Here is a 23,850-nt window from a genome sequence, read left to right as displayed (position 1 = left end):
ATCATCATCAGCCCCCCCCATCCCTGCACAATCATCATCAGCCCCCCCTCCCTGCACCTTAATCACATATCTCCGGAAGAAGTTCTCCCAGCCCAGGCCCCCTCTCCCTCCTCTCCCCATAACACACATCATTCCATAGGTAGGGACAGCCACGTGATCTGGAAGTACCAGATTACATGATTGTAATCACACGTCTCGACAAAACGAGCCCGGTCACCGACTCAGTCCCGAAGTCACACAACCGGTCAAAGCACTATATCCCACCTCTCCACGCCGGCGCCTTACAGCCACGTGACTCACAGCGCAGGCGCGTTACTACTCGGCGCCGGCCAATGGACTTTTAGCTCAGGGACACACCCACCTGTTGCCTCCTCAGCGCGAGCTCGTTGTTGCTGTGGAGAGAAAGCTGCGCAGTGTCAGGTGACTGAAAAAAAAGTGGCGGGAAGGACGGTAAGATCTGAGGCGATAGCTAAGGGAGGCGCCAGCCGTTTTTACTATTTGTCAATTAACCCGGCTTGTCTACTCACATAGCCCTCAAGTGTGATGGAGAAAGCAGAGCTATGGATGAAGGATATGGACAGGAGCATGTGTGACAGGACCGTGTACACCTTGGAAGAAGAAGAGTGAATATGTCAGTGAGATACAGATATGAGTGAAAGGTAAAATATGGAGAAATAGAGCCAATATGGCGGTGTGTAGAACCGCTCATATAGAGAGATGTGACCATCCTGCCAGATTTATAAGTAATCATGGGGTTGTGTGAGCATGGGCCTTGTTTCCCCAATGGGGGCCTTGTCCACTGTATCTGGGCCTTAGCCCCGGATCTCAGCCTGGTCCCCTGTATCTGGGACTTGCCCCCGGGTCTCGGCCTGGGCCCCTGTATCTGGGACTTGCCCCTGGGTCTCAGCCTGATCTGGGACTTGCCCCCGGGTCTCGGCCTGGGCCCCTGTATCTGGGACTTGCCCCTGGGTCTCAGCCTGGTCCCCTGTATCTGGGACTTGCCCCCTAGTCTCGGCCTGGGCCCCCGTATCTGGGACTTGCCCCCGGGTCTCGGCCTGGGCCCCCGTATCTGGGACTTGCCCCCGGGTCTCGGCCTGGGCCCCCCCGGGTCTCGGCCTGGGCCCCCGTATCTGGGACTTGCCCCCGGGTCTCGGCCTGGGCCCCCGTATCTGGGACTTGCCCCCGGGTCTCGGCCTGGTCCCCTGTGCAGCATGTACTCATGGTCACAAAGAGCATTGACTTAAAATGTCATAAAAGATAAATATTAAAATGATGGTGTCCTAAAATAACCAAAGTCCAATAATACAATCCTTCCTCGTGTTCTGTGTCCAGTAACTCCTTATAATCCCTTTCTATCCTTTGCAGAGAGCCCCATATCCTTCATTCCTGTGGCTACAATTCATGCTCCATTCGGAATGACTTCCTTTGTAGCCACCCCATTCTGTACAGAGCTGGGCCTACAAGTGTGACCCCTCCCATCCAATAAACACAGTGCAAAGAATCATGGGACATGTAGTTTTCCTTTAAAAGGGAAGCTGATGTTGGAGTCGTTGTGCTGCCCTCTAGTGACACAGATTGCCACAACTGTTTACATACGAGTCTAAGTTTGTGAGTGTTCAGGCAATGATATTAAAGCAGATCAATCATGACATTTTTATCATTATATTAAAGGGTGGCTAATCTTTCATATAATTTTTTTGTATTTCAAAGAGAAGGGCCCCTTCCTTAGCAACCCCTGGAGGAACCCTGGTTGACAAACAGTGGTGAAGGGTTTTGAGCACCCATTCCTCTAAATCATTAGACTACGAGAACTATTATTTGGTGAGCTGTTTTTTGCAGATTTGTTGGAAGTCACCCAAGGTTGGAGGGCGATGTTCAGGTGCTCAGACAGAGGTTGTCTACAATGTGTCTGCCAGATATTTGGAAGAATTGGCAATAAGCCACGCCCAAGTGTCACCACAATGCACCGTGCCATGCCGTTATCAGGCTTGAAATCATTATCCTGGCTTGACTTCTCTGCCTTGTCTGCCCAGAATATTCCAACTTCTGTGCAATAAGCACAAATACAACTACAAGCCACTGAGGGTCAACCCAAGAAAACAAAACTTTTCCTTTACATATCAAATCTGCTCCTGAAAGTGTTGCCCATAAATGTGCAATAGGTAAATAATTCCATAGCCCAGGGTGGGGGGGATTATGTTTGAATAAAGTTTAATTGTACCCAGAAATAAATAGCTTTGATCTCGTGACAGGTTCTCTTTAACCAATTCCCACCGCATCCAAAATTTGGAAAAAAAATGAATGCTTTGGCCTAACTCCAACCCATCGTCCATCATCCATCCCACTTCCTGTGAGCCCAGTTGCCTACCTTGTGGGGGGGGGGGGGGGTGTCAGTAGCGGACCACAAGATTTCTATGCTTTAATTTTTATTTTTACGAAGAGAAGACCAGACGTGCCTTGCTGCAATGTTGAAGAAGCCAGCAGAAGAAGATTCTGCAGAATCTGATATCTCCGGTGGTGTTTCTGATGTTTCCCGTCCCCTGCTGTGTGCCGTGGTTCATCCCATGGGCTCCTTTATTGCTATAGGACACAGCAGTGTCATGCAGAATGCTGGATTATACAAGTCAATGGGGTGTAGGAATTGTGGACACCTGGAAGTTTCCGAAAACTTTAGTGGAGCCACGTTCACCAGAAGTTAATAGCCAGAGTCCTCTCCTCCTCCTGTGTCTGTCATTTGTAACCCCTATTTAATGTACAGCGCTGTGTAATATGTTGGTGCTATAATAATCCTGTTTATTAAAAATAATAAATCAATTGATACAGCCATGTGTTCATTTAAATTACTCACACTCATTTTATTTGCAGCAAGTACCTGAGCTTGGCTTGGTATCAGCCTTTTATAACACAAGGCAGCACCCTGGGAGAAGAGGGAAAGAACTGAGAGATAATGAGACCTGCTGCAGCACATGTGTTTACAGGGAGCAAGCTGACAGGAGGATGACCTTACCATTCTGCTGCTCACCTTTGGTATTGGAAGGAAAGTGACCTTTTTTTCATTAAACATAAGCAACAAACCTAGTTGTTTCCCATATCTTAGGACTAGCTACTAGAATACAAATCATGTGGCTGGTACACTTATGTCGGATTTACCTTTGTGGTTAGTTGCTTGCGTTGTGTTTAGCCTTAAAGTGTACCTAAACCCAGAAATTTCACTTTACATAAAAGGGTGGAAAACCCTTTTATGTAAGGTAAAAATTCAATTTTGTTTGTTTTTTGTAAGTGCAACACCCTTTTTCTTTAAAAAAATAAAGTGCAGCACCGCCCCCTAATTCTTGATCGCCTAGGATGAATCAGACTGCCCTGCGGGATTGCACTTTTTCAGTTTAGTTCCTCTTTAAGCTGAAACTCCAGTTGGTGTTCCATAAAACAGACACTAGATGTCAGCAGTGTGCAAAGAATTGGGCTGTGAGGTGGCCGAGTGACTGCGCATGTCAATCTACAATCCTCATTGTGACAACTCTGACTTTTGCTCTGGATAGAATGTTAACAAGGTGTAAATAATCTAATAAAATGTATTTATTGGTTTACAATGATTTTGTACATTTTTAAAGCTTTTCCATCAGTTTTTTTTCTACAAACACTTTGCAGGGAGTGTTACATGTCTTAGACCTTGGATTTTCATGTTTAGTTGTTTTCTTACATCATGTGCAATTCTTACTTTTGTTTTAGTTGAGTTTCCCTTACTTTGGTGACATCTGTTACGTGATATTACCAGACTGCTCTACTTTATTCCCGCTTACGTGGAGATATTAATTATCACAGCCTATTTCATGTAAGCCCCATACAGACATCAGATGAATGTCAGATTTTTGTTGCTGGAAACAAGCTTTTGTGATAATTTCCAGTGATGAATAAATGAGCACTATACACACAACACAATTCCATTCTATTGGGGGATGGGGTGGGGTATGTGCTTTTCTCCAAGGAATGCACAGCAGCCCTTCCCTATTGATTATTCATCAATCTACCAGGGTGGATTGATATATGATGTTGGAGGAACACTAAACACATATTAGGTATTCATCTGAGATGCATTTGATGATTACCTGATATGTGTACAAAGCTTTAGATGGAGGTGATCTGGATTGTCAGCGCTGTAAACATTTCTTTAAATCTGTTTGACCAGCTGATATACTCTCTCAGAGAGGCCTAAAATCCCCTTATGGGTTAACATTGTGCAGGTTACAGGTTCTCTTTGGGGAGACCTCTAATATCTCCCCTGTTATTCTGCCTTATAATACAGAGTATGAATTAAATTGATTTAGTGTTTACTTCTGCACAGCATGCTGGAATCTGACAGCTGTGAAAAGCCCTCAGAGCCGAGTGCTATGCTGAGAAATGGATCTAACAGCTGTACTTCCTGTCGGCCATGCTGACTGTAGATTGGTTGTGGGCTCCCCAGAAGAGTGGTAGAAACCAGGAACCATGTTCTGCCGCATGTAAAAGTTGTCTGCCACCCTAATGGTGTCGGCACAAAGGCCCCGAGTCTGGAGATACAATAAAACAAGCTCATCTCTGCTGTTTCAGGAAAAATTAAGAAGAAAAAATGTGAGCTCAGGAATTCGTACCATGACATGATTGTTTGTTGTAAAAGGGCTGCTGTGAGTGGTTCTGTATGACCAAGATGCAGAAAAGTCACCGGAGTCTTCTCAGAATAGTATAAAATATGAAAAACATTCAGCAAGAGTCAGTTTTGCTGACAACCCCTTCAATGGGGTCATGGACAGACTGGAGCTGACAGGATAACTCACACACCTAATCTTTAAAATTATGAGCAGAAATATACATCGGAATGCAGACCATGGCGAACCTTGACCTGACCAAGTCAGGTCCACTCCTGTCAGGCAAGAACAGAAATTGAACGCTGCAGTGAGCGCAGAATCACCAAAACTAGAAAAATGTAGTCTGGGCTTAGGAGTCTCAGTTTCTGCTGACAAATACACACACAAGACCCATCACGGGATCGGAATCATCTTCAAGATGTGGAAGAACAGGAAATTCACAGCATGGATGTGCAAATAACATGGCAATTCTGTCAACATGGAGCAGAATCTGTCAAATGGTGAATCCAAGAAGAATCATGAATAATGAGTGCAAAGAGAGGCCTAATCCCGAATGATCAAAGTGTTTCCAATAAATTGCTCAGTGAGTGTTAAGAAGTTGTGCGGGGTTCCTTTAGCATTGAACTATTTGTGCCTCTCAGGTCAGTTTAAGTGACAGCCATCTTTTTGGCTTATCTTAAAGGGTGATATTCTTCCCTCCTCACAGAATGTCAACCATGATATTATACTGTGAGCTGTGGATATAATAATTATAGAAGGGGATCACCTAAGGCACAACATTTTTCAAGGGTTCCCTCATATTAAAAACTTTGGGAGAGTCTGATATATATTGCATGTAGTGCTATTGTAAGCTCTTCTGGTCAGGATCCTCTCTTCCTGTGTCACTGTCTGTATCTGTCTTCAACCCTTATTTAATGTACAGCGCTGCGTAATATGTTAGTGCTATATATACCCTATTTATTAATAATAGTAATTGTTCCTGGCAGTGTGCAGCTGCACTCACAAACCTCGGAGACGCTTCCTCTTCAAACTTCCAATAACACATTATCTAGGTGCACTCAACTAGTCCCTGTTTTTCATTTGAATAAGCTTTTTTTTTGCCCACAACACATGGTATTTAGCCAAATTCTGCCCAAATAGGACAGTAAATATTAGTAACTCTTAGATTTTCATCCTTTACTGTTGTCATGGTTGTCAGGAATTGTTAAACTGTTTAGAAATTCTGCTAACTGCATTTGGGATTTGAAAAGAGAATTTTATTAACCTTTAGGGCAACTTCAGACCTACCTCAGGATCGATCGATCGATCCCGCACAACTCCTGGCACCTTGCGTCTGCAGATTTATTAGCAGGCTCTAGTGACGGTATTGTACTGCCACCCCTATTCATATTCTATGGGGCTATTTGTAGAGTCTCCTTTAAGGCACCAGTTCACTGGCATGAAGAAGTAGTAACTGCACCACAACCAACAAAGCCTAACTCACTGAGCGGTGTAAAATCAGTTTAAGAAAAAGCTTTTCTGTCTAGCATAGCATATCATGGAAAAATATTTTTGTAAAAGCAACTTGCCAAATGAAGCCATACAAGAATAATAAATGAATAATCAAGATAAAGAGCTCGCTGTCTGGGAGGGATGACTGAAGGCACAGTTATTTCGATGGACCCAACCCAGTCTGAGGAGCCCCGAGCTAGCCAGACATCTCAGCACATTGACAAACATCCTGCAAGATGTAAACAGGCCATTTCCCAGGCCAATTGTCTTCTCTCCTATCTGTCTAGGCCACAAGGACTTCTATACTGGAACGAGAATATTTGGCCAGGAAAACCAGAACCTTTGATATGACTCTTCTCATCTGGTGACATTAATTACAATAAAATTTCGTCCTCCAGATAGGTATCATAACACTGCTCACAGTCTGGCTCTAGTCTAGGCTGCCGGATGGCACCCAATCTTTCCTGCATGTCTGAAAGCAATGGACATCAGAGTCTATCAGAAAAAGAGATCCCTGGCTGTGGTCTGTGATGGAGTTGAAAACTTTCTCTCCTCGTGTCAGTAAAGTTTGCAAAACGGAACTAAAGTTCAAAGTTACATAGGTTGAAAAAAAGACACAAGTCCACCAAGTTCCACCACCAGACCAATAAATAAACATACGAGAAACCAGCATATTCCAGATAAAACCATATAGACATATAGAGTTGATCCAGAGGAAGGCCTCTTATAAAGCCTGGTTCCATTTACTGCAAACTTTCTTCATCATCCTGTGAGGCAATCGGATGTTCCCTGGATCAATAGTCTTTGGTGTCATTGTTTTAAATGTTAATCTCTAGTTATATCTAGAAGTCTAGAAATCATCCAGCTTTTTCTTAAAATGCTAAAATTACTTCCTGAGAGAATGGATTGCACATTTCCACAGACCTTACAGTGAAGAAACCCTTTATCCGGGGATTTTACACCTTCTTCTCCAGACGCAAAGAACGCCCCCTTGGCCCTTGAAATGACCTAAAATGAGTAATACTAATAAATAATAATAATTGCCAAAAGTGCTGTGCATGGGTTGCCAGGATACGCGGCAATCCCGACTTCCCCTACGGTTGCTGGGACTGAATTAACTCCTGCACACCCGAATGGGATTTACGTCAATGTGGCCTGGCCCAAGAGAGGGAGGAAGAAAATAGCAGTGCTCTGCGACATAATAGGGACAGGTGAGTATAGTGGGGGTTTTCTGTATTTTTTTCCTTCAATGCCCCTATACCCTAAGGCCCCCTAAAGCAGAACCTAAAGTGTACCTGACCCAAAAACAAAAATGTAATAAATTGCAACTTCCCTTTCTTTACATGTGGTGGCTGCATTTCTATTTGTTTTCACCTGGTGATCTTTTCAGTAACATACTTCCTGTCCTACATCACCATACTATTCCTTTAGGGAAGCAGCTTTGTCACACAAGGACAGGGAGTGTGTAAGGACTACAGTACACCTCATCTCAATATAATAGAGGATAGGAATAAAAGCAATGCTTGAGATAATACTGCAAAGAGCAAGTAATGAGGTTTAGTGTCATTCTTTATGGTCCAAAAATATTTATTTTGAAGGCTACAAATAAAAAAGATAATTTTGGGGGTTTGCATACACTTTTTCCTTGGTGTGGTGTGGACGCATTTTCTGCAAAGCATGCCCAGGTCTCTGCTGCCACGTGTCATCTTCTGTTTACATCATTTCACTTATAGGGAGAGCACTGATCAATGTAACTTATGTATAGAGCAATGTTTCTTGACCAGGGTTCCTCTAGAGGTTGCTAGGGCTTCCATGTGCAATGAGTATGTGTATGAGGTCTGATACCAATGATATATTTGGGTGACATTCTTCCCTCTTTCCAGCAATGTCAGTCTTCCAACTAAACACCAAACTAATATACTGTAAGCTGTGGATATAGTAATTATAGCCGGGGTTCCCTAAGACCTGAATGTAATTTTTAAGGTGTTCCCCCATGTTAATAAGGTCGAGAAACACTGGTATAGAGACTTCCAGGAAGTTAGAGGAGTACAATCCTAATCATAGCCCTCCTTTCCACCAATAAATTTATGGCCTAATACATAAATGATTGCAAGCTGTTTGGGGCAGGGTCGTCCCCTCCTCCTGTGTCTCTGTCTGTATCTGTCTGTCATTTCCAATCTCTAATGTACAGCGCTGCGTAATATGTTGGTGCTATATAAATCCTGTTCAATATTAATATTAATAAACAGTTTGCACAGAATTTGTCCCCGGAAAAGAGCATTTATTCATGCAGCAGTTCACCAATTAGCCATCACCAGGGTTACGTTTACAGATTTACTAAGGATTTGGCCATTTTGAATCATTTGAATCTATGCAGAATTGTCATCTAGTCAGATATTTAAATATAATAATGCAAAGCTAATGGAATAATCAGGAACAGCGGTCTCAGCGCTCAATGTCACTGCCATCTCTTTTTTATGTTGTAGATCACCATTGTCTAAATGTTTAAACTTTAAATATAAAGTGTCTGATTCACTGTAATTATATAACTATGAACTTTTTCTTTATTTTTATAATATGGAATGTGATCTTGGCATTTAGTGAATGCACATTTGCGTCACGGACTTCCTGTACTTTGAGTTGCAATATTGACTGTATACATGCAAGTACATAATGACACTACTGTGACATTGGGATTCCCAAAACAATTTGCTTTTCTAGGTATGAGGCGACAGCAAGATAATCTCACGTTTTAGAACAGTAGACCGTCCGGTGACTCCAGAGCAAGAATTTATTTGGGATGTTTTCTCAGAACGCTGAGACAATTCCTAAAAATGTTATTAGGTGCAAAAGGTTTCAGATTTTACCAACAATCGCTGCTCTGAAAGGGAATGTATGGCGTATTAGCACATTTAGATATGTTATGATCACAGGATTGCTTTAATACTTTCATTGTTGTATTACATGGAAATATTTGAACAGTAACCAGTACAGAGAAAAAATGACTCAATTTTGTTTGGCTGAGATTACCACAAACACAAAGGGAGCGCATCAAAGTGCGCCTACCTTCCCCGTGATAGATATCTACAGACAAGACATAAAATAGCACAAACCTTTATTCTTAGCAAAATAAATACACAAAATTATCTTTCAGTACCCAATAGGTCAGATTTATTAAAGCTTTCCGAGTCTGGAGAAGATAGACTATTATGGGTGAATTTGGGTGATCCCGCAAACCTGGAATAGATTTTTTGAAAAATCATTTGCTATTTGGTAAATCCTGGACCAGATTTAGATTTTAGACATGATAGTCTATCTTCTCCATTCTTGTAGAGCATTAATAAATCAGAACCAAATATATATATATATATATATATACAGTTAGTTCCAAAAAATTTTGGACAGAGACTACTTTTTTCTAATTTTTGTTCTGTACATTACCACAGTTAATTTTAAATGAAACAACTCAGATGCAGTTGAACTTTCAGCTTTAATTCAGTGGGTTGAACAAAAAGATTGCATAAAATGTGAGGTACTAAATCCTGTTTTAACACAATTTTTTGACACTTTTTTTCAGGGGCTCAAAAGTAAATTGGACAAATTAAAAAGCTGAAAATAAAATGTTCATTTCTAACACTTGGTTGAAAACCCTTTGCTGGCAATGACAGCCTGTAGTCTTGAACTCATGGACATCACCAGATGCCGGGTTTCCTCCTTTTTAATGCTCTGCCCGGCTTTCAGTTGCTGTTTGTTTGTGGCCTTTCTGTCCAAAGTTTAGTCTTCAACAAGTGAAATGCATGCTCAATTGGGTTCAGATCAGGTGACTGACTTGGCCATTCAAGAATATTCCACTTCTTTGCTTTAATAAATTCCTGGGTTGCTTTGGCTGTATGTTTTGGGTCCATCTGTATTATGAAACGCCTCCCAATCAATGTGACTGCATTTAGCTGGATTTGAGCAGACAGTATGTCTCTGAACATCTCAGAATTCATTTGGCTGCTTCTGTGTTACATCATGGATAAACACTAGTGTCCCAGTGCCATGGCAGCCATGCACGCCCAAGCCATCACACCGCCTCCGCCATGTTTTACAGATGATGTGCTATGCTTTGGATCATGAGCTGTTCCACGCCTTCTCCATACTTTTTTCTTGCCATCATTCTGGTAAAGGTTGATCTTAGTTTCATCTGTCCAAAGAATGTTTTCCCAGAACTGTGCCGGCTTTTTTAGAAGTTTTTAGCAAAGTCCAATCTAGGCTTTCTATTATTGAGGCTTATGAATGGCTTGCACCTTGCAGTGCACCCTCTGTATTACTTTCATGCAGTCTTCTCTTTATGGTAGACTTGGATATCGATACGCCTACTTCCTGGAGAGTGTTGTCACTTGGTTGGCTGTTGTGAAGGGGTTTCACCATAGAAATGATTCTGCCATCATCCACCACTGTTGTCTTCCATGGACGTCCAGGTCTTTTGGTGTTGCTGAGTTCACCAGTGCTTTGTTTCTTTCTCATGATGTACCAGACTGTAGATTTTGTCACTCCTAATATTGTAGCAATTTCTCGGATGTTTTTTTTCTGTTTTTGCAGCTTAAGGACGGCTTGTTTCACCTGCATGGAGTGCTCCGCATGTTGTCTGTTCACAGCAAAATCTTCCACATACACCCCCCCCCCCTCATATCAACTCCAGGCCTTTTATCTGCTTAATTGGTAATGACATAACGATGGAATTGCCCACACCAGCCTATGAAATAGCCTTTGAGTCAATTGTCCAATTACTTTTAAACTCCTGAAATGAAGTGATTGTGTAATAAAGGATTTTTTAGTTTCTCGGATATTTATGCAATCTTTTTGTTCAACCCACTGAATTAAAGCTGAAAGTCTGCAGTTCAACTGCATCTGAGTTGTTTCATTTAAAAATAATTGTGGTAATGTACAGAACCAAAATTAGAAAAAAGTTGTCTGTCCGAATCTTTATGAACCTAACTGTGTATATATATAATTGGTCTATATATTTTGGGTCATATATAGATGAGACTGCCTTGAATTAGAGGATAAAGAGGGAGCACCTGCAAAACAATGAGAAACCACAACTTTAAAAATGTTATCCAAAATAGTGGCCCCAGAAATAATCCAGGTTGCTTGGCAATACCTCATAACACCATATATTTGCATAGGTGTATTATTATTATTAATAATATTATTAATAAACTGTATTTATATAGCACCAACATATTACAGAGCGCTGTACATTAAATAGGGGTAGAAAATGACAGACAGATACAGCCAGTGACACAGGAGGAGGAGGGGAGCCTGCCCAGAAGAGCTTACAATCTAGAAGGTGGGGGGAAGCATCACACAATAGGAGGGGAGATATGTAATGATGGGAAGTAGTGACAGAAGAAGATGGGTAGACAAGTTTGAAAAGATGGGCCTTAAGGGTAACCTAGGTGTACATGTATTTGTTCATGCATGGAGAAACATTTATTGATTGTTTTAAATAATTGAGTCCATTTTGATTAATTATATTTTCCACAAAACTTTATTGCTATCACCAGGTTTCTGACAAGCTTCCAATGCAAATTCTGTCAGTAGGAGGCACCACTGGCTGTACCCTGTGGTGATCACCGGCTTATAAATGGGCCCCTATGTGCCAAATTTGCAAAGCAGGAACATGTGTTTGTTGTGTTTAACTCCCATCATTGTCAGCATTGAGATTTGTATTTTCCCATTGTCTCTTATCACTGAAAATAATGATCTTTGTGGAAATTGATGATTGTTGTAGTTAAAGGAATTTAGTTATGAACACACCTATATCTGGTGACATTTTACTGACAATATCGCCTAAGATATGGCCGGGGTCTATGGTTCTTATACTCCCCTTTTCCAATGACACAGGTCTGGTGGGATTTATTTGGAGTCTTAATATATTCTTCCCACTGACCATCACACTGTGCTGTGGATAAAGGGATTATATTTGGAGTTCCATGAACACCTGAAAGTTTTTTTTCAAGTCTTCTCCCATGCCGAGAAAGGCCGGCCTATAGTTTAATCCGGCTACCCGTCCATATGAAAAGGAATATGTTCATTTATGATTCTGCAGTTTTTGGGCAGTCCGGTTATTTAAAGGTTATTGCTCAGTAATTCTGTATGAGAGTCTTGTCAGATTACAGACATGCAGAAATTCTCCCATTCCTTCTTTTTATCCCTAAAATGAAAAGAGGATTTAATAATCTAAAGAAGATTCACCTTTTTAATTCAACGGTCCATAATAAGCTTTATTTACTCAGAATATTATTATAAGATTATTGAAAGTCATCAAATATCTTAAACTTCACAAATATCACAAATATAAAAACTATCTTTTGTGGTGTAAAATGGTGGCATTTGGTGCACTCTGATATGGAAAGGTTTGCAGTGTTCTCTGCTTGTGCAGAAGTTCCACAACCTTGTTTTTGTGGGTTCCTTCTGAAAAGCAGAAATCTTATGGCTTACAAAGCATGAAGCTTTTCATCTATGCTCATTTGAGAAAGTGTCAGTGTGCAGTGAAATACACGAAGGAACACATACTCTGAATCCAGAGACCCTCCCAATATATATCCATTGTGAGGACATATGGGAACCCCACACTTTCCATGGACTATCATTGGTCCATATGGACCTGAAGACTTTATGCACCCAGTATTTTTGAAGCTTTAAATAATTTGTAGTGCTCTTTTGCTTTCCCAGCCATTGTGTACTTCATATGCTGTTGTGCCGTGTTTGAAGCAGAATTTATCTCTCTATATACAGCAGTTTTACTTACTAAGTTACTATTCATAAATATGCTGCTCATTAATAAATGCAAAACATGCCTGTAGGTGACCAAATCTGTTTTAAAATCAATTCTCTTTGCCATTACCGAGGTATCCAAATCCAGGGGTTTAACCACAAATCAATAGCTTTATTAAATTTAATGACTTGGCACAGCTGAGCGCATTGATACCATTCAGACTGTACTCTCAATTCCTAGCTCTGCATGGCATGGCAGTGCAGGATGAGAGAAGCGGTTTACAGAACCAGCAACATGCGGTGGAAGAAGACTAATTGAGGTAAATACAATGCCAAGGCAACTTTTGGTAGAATAATCAACAATCTAATGCACCAGACTTTGCAACACTTTAAGCAGCCCCAACTGAGTTTAGAATACAGTGCTTAGAAAACCAACAAAGTGTTTCTATAATAAATTATCATATTCTTACAATTTATAGGTCAAAAGTGCACATTGAAAAACATCTACAAAAAGAATATCTACTGCCTATTGACATTCGTGGATCATATAGCAGATTTGTGGCCTTGCTGTATGAAATCTATACTGGCAGTAGCTAAAGAAGATTGCCGTGGAGTTGCAATGAGAGTGAACAGGTCATTGGTGTAGGACACCTGTAAACAGGTATGTCTGGGCCATTATCACCAAGTATGCCATACATGCTCATTTCTGTATGAGATCTCCAAGTAAAATATTATCGCCATTATTCCCTGGATAGAATACGCAGGAATATATACAGTCTTATATTCCTAGTTATAGGATGCATATTAATACTGGCTGTGAAAATTGCAGAATGATATTTTGTGGAAACTTTATTACAAGTAGTCTAGGTTTATCCTAATAATATATTCATTTTTTGATAGGTCTTACGTCTATTACTATTTTCTCCCCAGTTTTAAAATACTTGCATTTGTCTTCTTTTTTAGGAAGTTTCAGATGTTTTGTCCTTTGCAATATTTTTGTTTTGAGCAATATTATTTTCTTTTTAAAGAAAGTCGGGATTAGGGTTTCCAACCTCGAAATGTTATATAATGCACAGATAGCACAATGTTCTTTTTGAAGTCAGTTTTTTTACTATTATATTGATCTTATACATTCACACATAAGTTGTTTCTTTTTGGGATATATTATATTTTTTTATTCTTCCTTTTATCTTTAATTTTTTTTCCTGGTTTTAATAAGGATAGGTGGATATCTCTCAGGGAAATCAGTAAACGTCATTGCAGTTCTGTAATTCTGCTTAATAGATATTGACATAGTCATTTCAGTGCTCAAATTGAGGATTTGTTTCTGCTATAATAAGGATTGAGTGATCATTCTCAGTTTGTAAATAATAATGTCAATGCGTTGTGGTTTTACCCACCATAAAGTCTATTATACAATCTGTCTAGGTGTGAATCCATCTTAAAGTATTTCTATAATGCTAAACTATAAAAGTTAAAGCCCCCTAAATAATTAGGGCTGGGACCCCCCATAGTACTGTACCTAATATTGGTGACAACTGTGGCCTGGCTCAGAAATATCTAGTGCTGCACTAACACAATAATATCTCCGGGGCCTTTTAGATGGGCGCACCACCCGGCACTTCACTAACCACCCTTGCTGTATTTGGGTGGTTACATAAAAGTTGTGTCTCAATATGGGACCACCACCCACCTTCCCACCCAGCTTCAAAGACTTTATAGGTAGAATAATTTTATGTCCGATAGACTAATATAGCGGGAGCAGTGTCCCATGAGATGTGAGTTGCAGACATGTAGCCCAGCATTGATAAAAAATTCTGCAGCTTTGAAATAAGTATGGAGCTAGTGTATATATAGCGGTCCCTGGATGTCATTTATTGATATGTCCTGGCAGATCCATGAACGGATGATTGAGGATGACCACTGTACTTTTCCTATGGAAGATGAAGCAGCAGTGTTCCCCTCGCTTGTCTTCCCCTCTCATAAGAACTAAATGGCCTTGTGTGTACAGTGCTCGTTCATTCTACCCGATCATTTCCAGTGGCATAAGTCAAGCGTGTGTACATAGCTCAACTTATATGTGTACACCCCCCTGCTCCGTATACCAAGATTTACATACACCAAGATTTAAAACCTGATATGTATATCAAATGGAAACCTTTATGGTTCTATGGCAATTTTTTTTCATGTTTTCAAAGTTTTCATGTTTATTCTGTTTTTCTATACAATATTTACTTTGCAATTAACATTTCATACAAAACAAAAGATTTCCAGATAACTATAGAGTATCATAAGAGGCAACATGGCAGTAATCATCTCCATTCATGCAAAATGACATTCAGCGAACCCTGAGACGATGTGATAGGAGAGACGTCATTGTGAGGAATCATTCAGTTCTATGTGTCACGGAAGTATAACGGAACCAAAGAACATAAATGTCATATATTGCAGTTTACCAATCTTTAGATGTAGTGGCTACATTTCCCTTTTCAGGCTGTTGATCCTGTTGAAAATGTTGTGTCCTCATCACTTCCTGTGACTTCCTAATCGTATCACCCCCCATGTAATAGAGATGAACAAAGTCTAGACATGACAACCATGGCTGCTTTTCTAAAAAGAGTGAATGTTGTCACTCTAGGACAAGACGCATGTTACTGGCAGGATCACCAGGTGAAACATAAGGGGGAAAAATGGTGAAAATTTTCCAACCAGTACATCTAAGGAATGGAGAGCTGTAATATATTATATTTTAGGTTTCAATGTGCTTTTTTTTCACCACAATTGATCTCTGTAATCAACAAACATTGTTAGGTATAACTTAGGCTGCTCGCTTCTGAATAGTTATCAGCCTGCTCCTTACACAGAAAGCAATTTAATCCGTGACTGACAGGCCATCGTAAGGAGCAGGCAGCATTCCTATTGGCTGTTCATTGCTAGGGGTGATCCCAAAATTCAAGCAACCCTGGAGATAACTATGTGAACAGGAATCTAAAGCTTAACACGCTGCTCTATTAAAAGCCAAAACATTCGATTGCAGTATTTCATATTTACCTCACAAATGTATATACTTCAAGTCTTACTATAATAAATAAAAAATATGTACAAAACCACAACACCACTCATTCCCTTAATTGTACACTTTTACAGTATCTATATTAGAATATATTTAACACTATCATTTCCCTATAAGTGGATATTGAGGTAAATTAGCAGCCCTGCAGGTCAGCAACTAAAAGGCTGAAGTATTTTCCTTTCCTGGGGAAAATACTGGTGTTGGCTCCCTTCACTGCTGGCACCTAAAGGGCTAGGTGTTTGTTGATGTGATCCATTAAAGGGGAAAATACGGCTAAACTCTAATCTTCAATTTTAGCAGAAAATACAAGACCAGACACTTGTAGGATGTGGCCAGCACTGCAGGGAGTTATTGTTTAGGTATGGTATTCCTGGTATATGCTCTTTTTTCATACAACCTGGACTATTAGCACAGCTTTACTTTATTATATGAATATAGGTCTGATTTAAAGGTCGGTGGGTGCACCACTAGGTAAATATTTGATTATTCCTGATATCAAACATATTCTAATATCTGCCAAGTACCCATTGACCAGCCCATTTAGGTATGACACTTCTTTGCCCCCTCCCGCACCTACAACAGTCATCTTCCCAGACCCTTTTAGTTGGGCGTACCACCCGGCACTTTTCAGTGACAACTTGGGTTGTACAGGGGCCAGCACCTGCCTACAGCTTCTTCCCACCTATTTCTGGGGAGAATACAGGTAAATATAAATCAGCAGAAAGTACTCTTAACAATCAGAAGGCAATGGCACTCCCTACTGTTTATACTGATTTATATCAGATTTATATCCTTGCCTTGTCAGAGGCAAGGAAAAGGATTGGAAAGAACGGCTGCTCCAGTGTGTGACAACCTTTTTCTCGTTTGTCCAGACTCACAATAAAAAATGTGACCCCTGTGATTGCAAATGTTGGTGGGATATGTGCTTTACTTTCTGGCACTTGTTGGGATTACTGAAATATGTTTCTCCCAGCATAATCTTCAGTTCCGTTTAGACAATATGAATGTACAATAACACTTTATGTATTCATGTGGTTACATTTGGAGTTATGTGCGCAGTCTGAACCCCCTCCCACAAAGGAAGTTTGCTGTCACGTGGTTGATGTTTTCGGAGCAGTGATGGTTTCTTCTTCTTGGTATTCTGAAGGTAGATGGACCAGAGGTTGCAGAGTATAGTCTTCCTGATCCTTTTCTTCCGTCTTAGGGGTTACACGGGACGTAAATGTTCCCTTCACTGTTCCATTAACGGCATCATGTAGCTGTGAAAGTTTAGAGATTAGTTAGATCTGCATGCATGTTACGGAAGAGCTCCGAGCAGATGCTGATCATGTTTTACAGACGTCTGGCATGTTTTTTCTAAGCTTATTTCAAACACCAGAGCACTCAGGAGTCCAATCTCCCCAATCTTCCCCTGTAACTACTATAATTTGTCTTTCAAGGCAGTAGGACTGCAGTTAATAAGAAATGGTTTAGCTTATTTTTTTTTAAGTTGAGTTCTTCCTAAAATTGTAAAATGAAACTATAGCCAGTGGAACTATAGGCTGGGTAACAGAAAGACAAAAAACTTTAGATGCTCTAAAGCAGGGGTGTCAAACTCAGATATCCAGTGGGCCAAAATTAAAAACTTCGACAAAGTCTGGTGCCAACCTTGAAATTTATTGAAAAAATTGAAGCGGGCTAAATCTTATGAATGGCCCACCACTGGAACTTCCTCTTCATTGAATTAGCACTGCTACTAAAATTCCCTGCATTACTTGGGTCTATAAAATGCGGGGCCACACATGGGCAGAGAGCCTTTGGTCTATAGATGCGAATAACGCCGGGTATTGTAGTAGCAGCACTATTTCAATGCAGCGGCGGGCCCACTACAGTTCATATTTAGCATTCCTTTGGGGGCCAAAGTTTGACATCCCTGCTGTAAAGCAAGGCTCTCATTCTCTTAGGCCACATACAGGCCTGGATTTTCATTAAACACTCATTTTCTGACTTTTTCTAAACCGCACCTGCAGTTCTTCACAAAATACTAAAATGGGGTCAGATTCTGACCCTTGATGACTGGGGTATACAGTCCTTTTCTAACGCTTCTTCACACAAAATGTTCCGGCTGGAGTTCCTTGACTGTAATATTATTAGTATTATAGTCATAGAGGATGGGATAGGCTGCCAGCCTTGGTCTGATAATACTTGAGGAGGGCACACTAGGTCGTAAATGTGCCAATACTTCACAGGAGCCACCTCCACCCCTGGGTCAGAACTAAAAATAAAGAAATACTGTATGTGCACCCATATACATGTGACTACAGACCTGTTGGGTAAAATTTACCGTTTACTGAATGCACATACGTAAACATTTGTTGTGGCAAAAGTGACAGCATACCTCATTCAGGGAGACAACCCCAACCAGTCTTCCTGTATGGGTGACATAGGCCCTCCGAAGACCGAGGAGATTAAACAAGTCGTAAACCTAATGAGAAAAGAAAGAAGTTATAGATAATAGTTTGGTACTGAACATATATTTGTGTGGTTGTATCATTTTTTTAGATTACTGCTTAGCCCTATGGTCTGACGCTATATTCTCGCTAATAGTAATAGAAGCATTGTAAATAATAACCAATATATAGATGAGAGAACTGATCCATGCAGGTCAAAGATCTCTCCAGATTATCTGATGAACCTCAGTTTTTCCTCACCTGATAAAGTGTCTGCTTCTCCAAAAGCCGGTACGGAGCTGGATCAATTGTCAGGTCCTCCATAGGCACCACTTCATTTAGCTGACGGCACTCCCATTCCTCTACCTGTAAACATAATGTCGTTAAGGTGAAATTTGAATCTAAATGCCCAAAGTCTGATGAGCGGCATCATTCAACCCAGAGAATACTGGGATTGGCTTTGGTATTATGTATCACCCATGTAAATGCAAGTTATCTCCTAATACCGACAGACTCTTACCATCTTTAAGTAGTGACTGCGGAATTTGCTTGAGCGTCTCCTGCGGCTGTCACTTCTTGGCTTTGATGTCTGTAACATGAAAGTAAAATGAGGAATTGTTTGGTTTACAGTGTGAAGCCAAAGCACAGACAATATTAAGTCCTAAAAGGAAATGAGTTATATGTGACTCTGTTCTTTCTAGATTGCTATAACCTCCACATCATTATTCTATGCTCCCAGTACTTCCATGATTGATTAGTATTACAGCCCCAGAAAAGCCCGTTCCCCTCACTGTTTGTAATATGTAAAGCCAACATCAGAGAGATCATCAATGTTGGGTATCTTGTGCCATCTTTTTCAATAAATTCAATGGCAGTCTATTGTCTTCCACAAACCATATCAACTCTGCTTCATTATTCATCTTACCTCTTCGCTCTCAAATGTGACAGTGTCCTGATTGTTGTACGTGGTTTCTGTAGCTTCTGTCTCTGTTAGGGTAAAGTAGCATAACAAAGTTAAGAAAACAACCTCAGTTACTTATTCATATTACCCTTAAAATGCCAAGGACAGTTTTACCAATTGTATATAGAAATCTTACCTGTCCTGGAAAGCTTGGGCCTGGGTGTGTAATACTCTCCCATGGACTGAAATACAGAAAATACTTTTATGATATATTAATAGAGAGAGAGAATGAATCTGTATATTAGATGCAGTGTAACAGTGAGAATCTCTAGAATTATATATGAATTCTGCATATGTATATTAGCAGTAATGACTCCCTTGCAGATAACACACAATGGGTTCAGAAGCATGGCTGAGAATATTTTGCACATAAGATATTTGAGACCTTTATGCTGCTGCCTAAATAGTAACATTCACATTACAATTTTGTTTATTACTAGACTCCTATAAGTGCCTTGTAGAGTTTACCCCTTCTGCCCACCTATTCCCTGATGGTTGTCTTACAGTAATAGTCAGGTTGTTGTCCAGGTTGGTGCCGCTTTGGTTCATCATGTACTGGACTCTGCGTTCTGTGCTAAGCTGATCTGCTAAGAGTTTGCTTAGTGTTTTTTTGCTGACTGAGCCCAGAAGGATCTTAGATTCTACAAAAAGAAAAGAGAAAAGGTGCAATGTGATATTTAGGGTGTAGGGTGAGAGAAAACACAGCAGCACAGCCTAAGGGCCCATTTACAAAACAATTACAGTTTGGCCACCCTGCGGCCATATGTACATTTTTAAAGAATAAAAGGATGCTTTGCAACCAAGGAGTTTCACTTGCTATGGATCTCCAAAGAAAGCAGAACAGGGTGGAGATTTTAGCCCATCAAAGTAATGCGATAGGCCTTTTGCCCAAGTATGAAGGTCTGTTTGTAGTAGAGAGAACTTCCCAGCATGCCACCCACCATGACCTTCATTTTATGATTAGGGTAGCTATGTCCACTATGAAATTGTAAACGAACCTAAGAAACCAAAAACTGTGAGAAGGCAGAGCTTTATTGCAGAAGGGACAGGCTATGTCTGTTCTGCAGTAGAGCAAGCTTACGTGTCTGTTCCCAATCTTCTTTTGGATATATTCTCAGTTCAGTGTACGATTCTAACCTCACCAATCAATATGGCCACAGACCCAAACCCGCAAGGGGCCGGGGTTAGGATGTGGGCACTGTCGTTCGAGCAAGGAAAGGTTTAGCAAAGATTTTATTGTGGTGGTTTGACCCATGGCTGTTCAGGGCTAAAATATAGTAAATACCAACCTTCAGAATCTACGATGGGGTACTGCTTTAGATCAGTTGATTTTAGCATGTTTCGGATGTCCTTGTACTTAAACCCTTTCACCAGGTATTTCAAGTCGGTTACCATAAAGTCCTCGGCACACACGTCATGGGCACTGTAAAGGAAGGAATATATAATTACAACTCTTTTCCACCCAGAACCTACCCCAGTACCTGACTGATATGTGCATTACCAGTTCTTGCCCATGGTCAGCTTGGGTAGGTACGGCAGCTTCTTAATGATGATAATGAGGTCAAAGAAGGAATTTTGGCAGCTTTGGCTGATGGCGTTGGCTATAAGAACAGCAATCAGGACAGGCAGAATGTGGGACATTTGCCCCGTCAATTCAAACACCAGCAAAGCTGTAGAGATGGTGTGAGTGACTGCTCCAGAGTAAGCCGCGGCACCTGCAAGAAGGAGAAAAGATTGAATAAAGAGAAGAACACGAAGATCACCTAACTCCTGTGTGACTGCAAGCCGCTGTTGTTGATAACTTTGGCCCTCACTATGGATCAGGAACCAATCATGTGATCACTTTATCACTTTTACAGAAGCCATTGCAGCCTGTACACCTACCCAGCATCCAGGTTTACAATCCAGTTTAAGCTTGCTAAAATCACACAAAAAGTGTTCAAAGCCTTACAGCTCATTTTCCTTAGAAATTGGCCATAGTCAGAGTAGAAAAGTCTGAAGGACCCTGGCACTATATAGGTGTGGTGGTCAGAGCTGCAGGTAGAATAAACTTTCCAGATCGCAGAGCTATAGGTAAAACCCCACAGGGACTGTGTCGGACTTCTGCAGGGAGGTTGCTGCTTCCACACAGTTAACGATAGTCCTTTACAGCATGCAGGCAATGTACACACAATGCTAATTTTTTCACTGCTATTTTATAGACTGATATCAGAAACTAGGAGTAAAGCTAGGTACACACTTCATGGTAGATGCGATCGTTTGAACGATACAGGAAGTGACATGCACCAGAGGAAGTGATATACCTAGGCGCAGGTGTGTGTGTGTGTATATATATATATATATATAAATATATATATATACACACATGGACACAGTGAAGCACCTGTAAAGAACGTTCATTCATTGCACATGCTCAGAACATGCATGATCACTGAACAACCAAATACACGATAGATAACAAACGATCGTCAGCCAATCAGATCTGCTGCAACTGTCGTTCATTTCCAACAACAATCCTCTCTTGTCGCCGTCGTTGGTGACTTTTTTTTATGATTTTCGTACCATCGGTTGTTTGTTTCCAACGATGATAATTGGAAGTGTGTTCACAGCTTAAAAATACCCCTAGTTTCTGATATCATTTTTATGTTGATTTTGAGGAGCAAATAATCAAGATATTCCATAATGAATAACGAATGCATGATAAATACGGCCTTTAAACATCCACATGTAGGGTAAAGCTAGGCTCCAGGCAAACAACTGAACAGTGAAATACTGATATGGGATGTGTGAGTCTGCATTAGAAACAAAGGGTTGTGTTACCTGCAAGTGCGTAACCTGCTGGAGTGATCTTGATGGGGATTCCTTCTGATATGAAACCATCGGGAAAGATCTTTGCCATGATTTCCCCGTACAATCGTCCTAGGCCGGCACCTGTCACAAACATCAACCTGATCAGTCCACAGAATCTTCCTTAACATCTGTGACTACCCATACTCTCGCCAGAATTTTTTTAAACCAAACCCAGCTGGGAAGAAGCTGTACGTGGGTGCTAGCCCTTGTATTCTGACCAAACTATTCAGTAATTTACCCAAAAACAATCAAGTGGTTACTGAAAATTGCCAGGTGGTGCGCCCAGGGTCTGGGGAGATCACTGCAATTAATAGGATTTACTTAGAATCTGAAAAGCCAATATTTATTCTTCGTACATAAATACATGTGTACTTATAAATCTTGTTTTTCAGGGCTGCAGCCATATTTGCGCTTCACTTTCATTAATCTTATCTCATCACTGATTGTACTGCCGGAAACAGAAAACCACTGGAGGGGAAACTATATATCTGAAATATAATGACCAAACAAGGAAAAGGCAACTTGTGGTAGTAACAGGCTGGGCCTTTAGCTAACCCATAGTGCTTTAGGAATCTTTTCATTTTTATTGAGAAAAGTTGACTAAAAGCAGATGTCTTTCACAACTTCACCAGCTCTGCTCGGGTTATCGTTTCTCCTGTCAGCACAAAGCCTGTAAAGCTTCTGAAACAATTAGCTTGAGCAGAGTTGCAGCCATTTGTACTCAGGACATGACTCATTTTTATGTTACCCAAAAAAAAAACATTTAAGATGAGACCCGTACTCATTCTTCCCCTATCGGTTTCCATGTTTGTGAAGTTGTGATATTATTAATGGGACCTTTACCTTCATTTAGTTCTGTTCCAATGCAGATGACAAACATCATACATTGTAAGAAGCATTAAAATAATACTGCAGATTAGTTCTTGACTCTTTATGTCCTGCAATAAAGCTCTATGGTTTCCATGCTGGACACCTTTGTGTTACCCTCCGGCAGATTCCTCCTGTTGGGATTCGTGCCATTTCAATACTTTATAGGTCCCAGCTCTAGTGGAAATTAGAACAGCTTTTATGGGACATGCAGTCCCTGTGTCTCCCTCGTCACAAGAAGGAGATGAATGCAGCGGATACACAACCGCTACAATACAGGAATACAAAAAGGTATTTAGCATTTAGAGAACCGAGAATGAGGGCTTGTAAAATCCTAAGGGTCACTCACCATATACAAACACAGGCAAGAAGTATCCGGCTGGGATGATCATGGTGTTTGCAAATAGCAGCATGAAGAACTATGAACAGAAAGAAATGAACAAATCTCAATGATTGCAGAATTTGGCTTTCATATTTATATGTAAAGTCATACTAAAGGCTTTTGTCTGTGTGTAGATTCATCTTTTCAGGAGCATTCAACCTGCTAGTGGTTCAAGACAATTCTGTTATCATTTATAGTTCAATGACTGATGCATCTGACTTGCAGTGACAGTGATCTCTGTACAGCATTGTGGTATATGTCAGAGCTATATAAATGTATAATAATAGTGTGTGACTGTGGGGAGACATTAGAGTGTCAGCTCCTCTGTACAGAGACTAATAGGACTGGCTCAGTGTTCTCTGTACAGCACTGCGGTATATGTCAGAGCTATATAAATGTATAATAATAGT

General features: G+C 40.6%; 3 protein-coding genes across 8 annotated transcripts in view; 1 reads left to right on the top strand and 2 right to left on the bottom strand.

Moving 5' to 3' along the window:
• The window catches only part of POP7 (POP7 homolog, ribonuclease P/MRP subunit), a 2,254-nt gene extending 1,930 nt beyond the window's left edge, over positions 1–324 (bottom strand). The window contains exon 1 of one of the 3 annotated variants that reach the window (XM_072403016.1): positions 265–324. The gene's annotated coding sequence lies outside the window, so the exon portion shown is untranslated. The other 2 variants (XM_072403015.1, XM_072403017.1) reach the window with 2 other exon arrangements.
• Positions 325–348: 24 nt separating this feature from the next.
• The window catches only part of EPO (erythropoietin), a 99,780-nt gene continuing 76,278 nt past the window's right edge, over positions 349–23,850 (top strand). For 3 of the 4 annotated variants that reach the window (XM_072399233.1, XM_072399231.1, XM_072399232.1), the window contains exons 1-2: positions 349–450; positions 532–659. The gene's annotated coding sequence lies outside the window, so the exon portion shown is untranslated. Of the gene's footprint in view, positions 451–531; positions 660–13,395; positions 13,540–23,850 lie in introns of those variants that run through there. The other variant, XM_072399234.1, reaches the window with a different exon arrangement.
• Positions 15,080–23,850, bottom strand: part of LOC140322675 (chloride channel protein ClC-Kb-like) — a 22,444-nt gene continuing 13,673 nt past the window's right edge. The window contains 11 exon segments of the mRNA XM_072399229.1: positions 15,080–17,210; positions 18,329–18,415; positions 18,642–18,746; positions 18,901–18,969; positions 19,306–19,367; positions 19,478–19,523; positions 19,846–19,982; positions 20,631–20,764; positions 20,843–21,056; positions 22,162–22,272; positions 23,408–23,477. Coding sequence (XP_072255330.1) covers positions 17,043–17,210; positions 18,329–18,415; positions 18,642–18,746; positions 18,901–18,969; positions 19,306–19,367; positions 19,478–19,523; positions 19,846–19,982; positions 20,631–20,764; positions 20,843–21,056; positions 22,162–22,272; positions 23,408–23,477 — 1,203 coding nt within the window. The 3' untranslated portion in view covers positions 15,080–17,042.

This window comes from Pyxicephalus adspersus, chromosome 2 (assembly GCF_032062135.1).
Source record: "Pyxicephalus adspersus chromosome 2, UCB_Pads_2.0, whole genome shotgun sequence".
Classification (NCBI taxonomy): Eukaryota; Metazoa; Chordata; class Amphibia; order Anura; family Pyxicephalidae; genus Pyxicephalus; species Pyxicephalus adspersus.
Note: the sequence above shows the minus strand (reverse complement) of the source record. Positions and strands in the feature narration are given on the sequence as shown.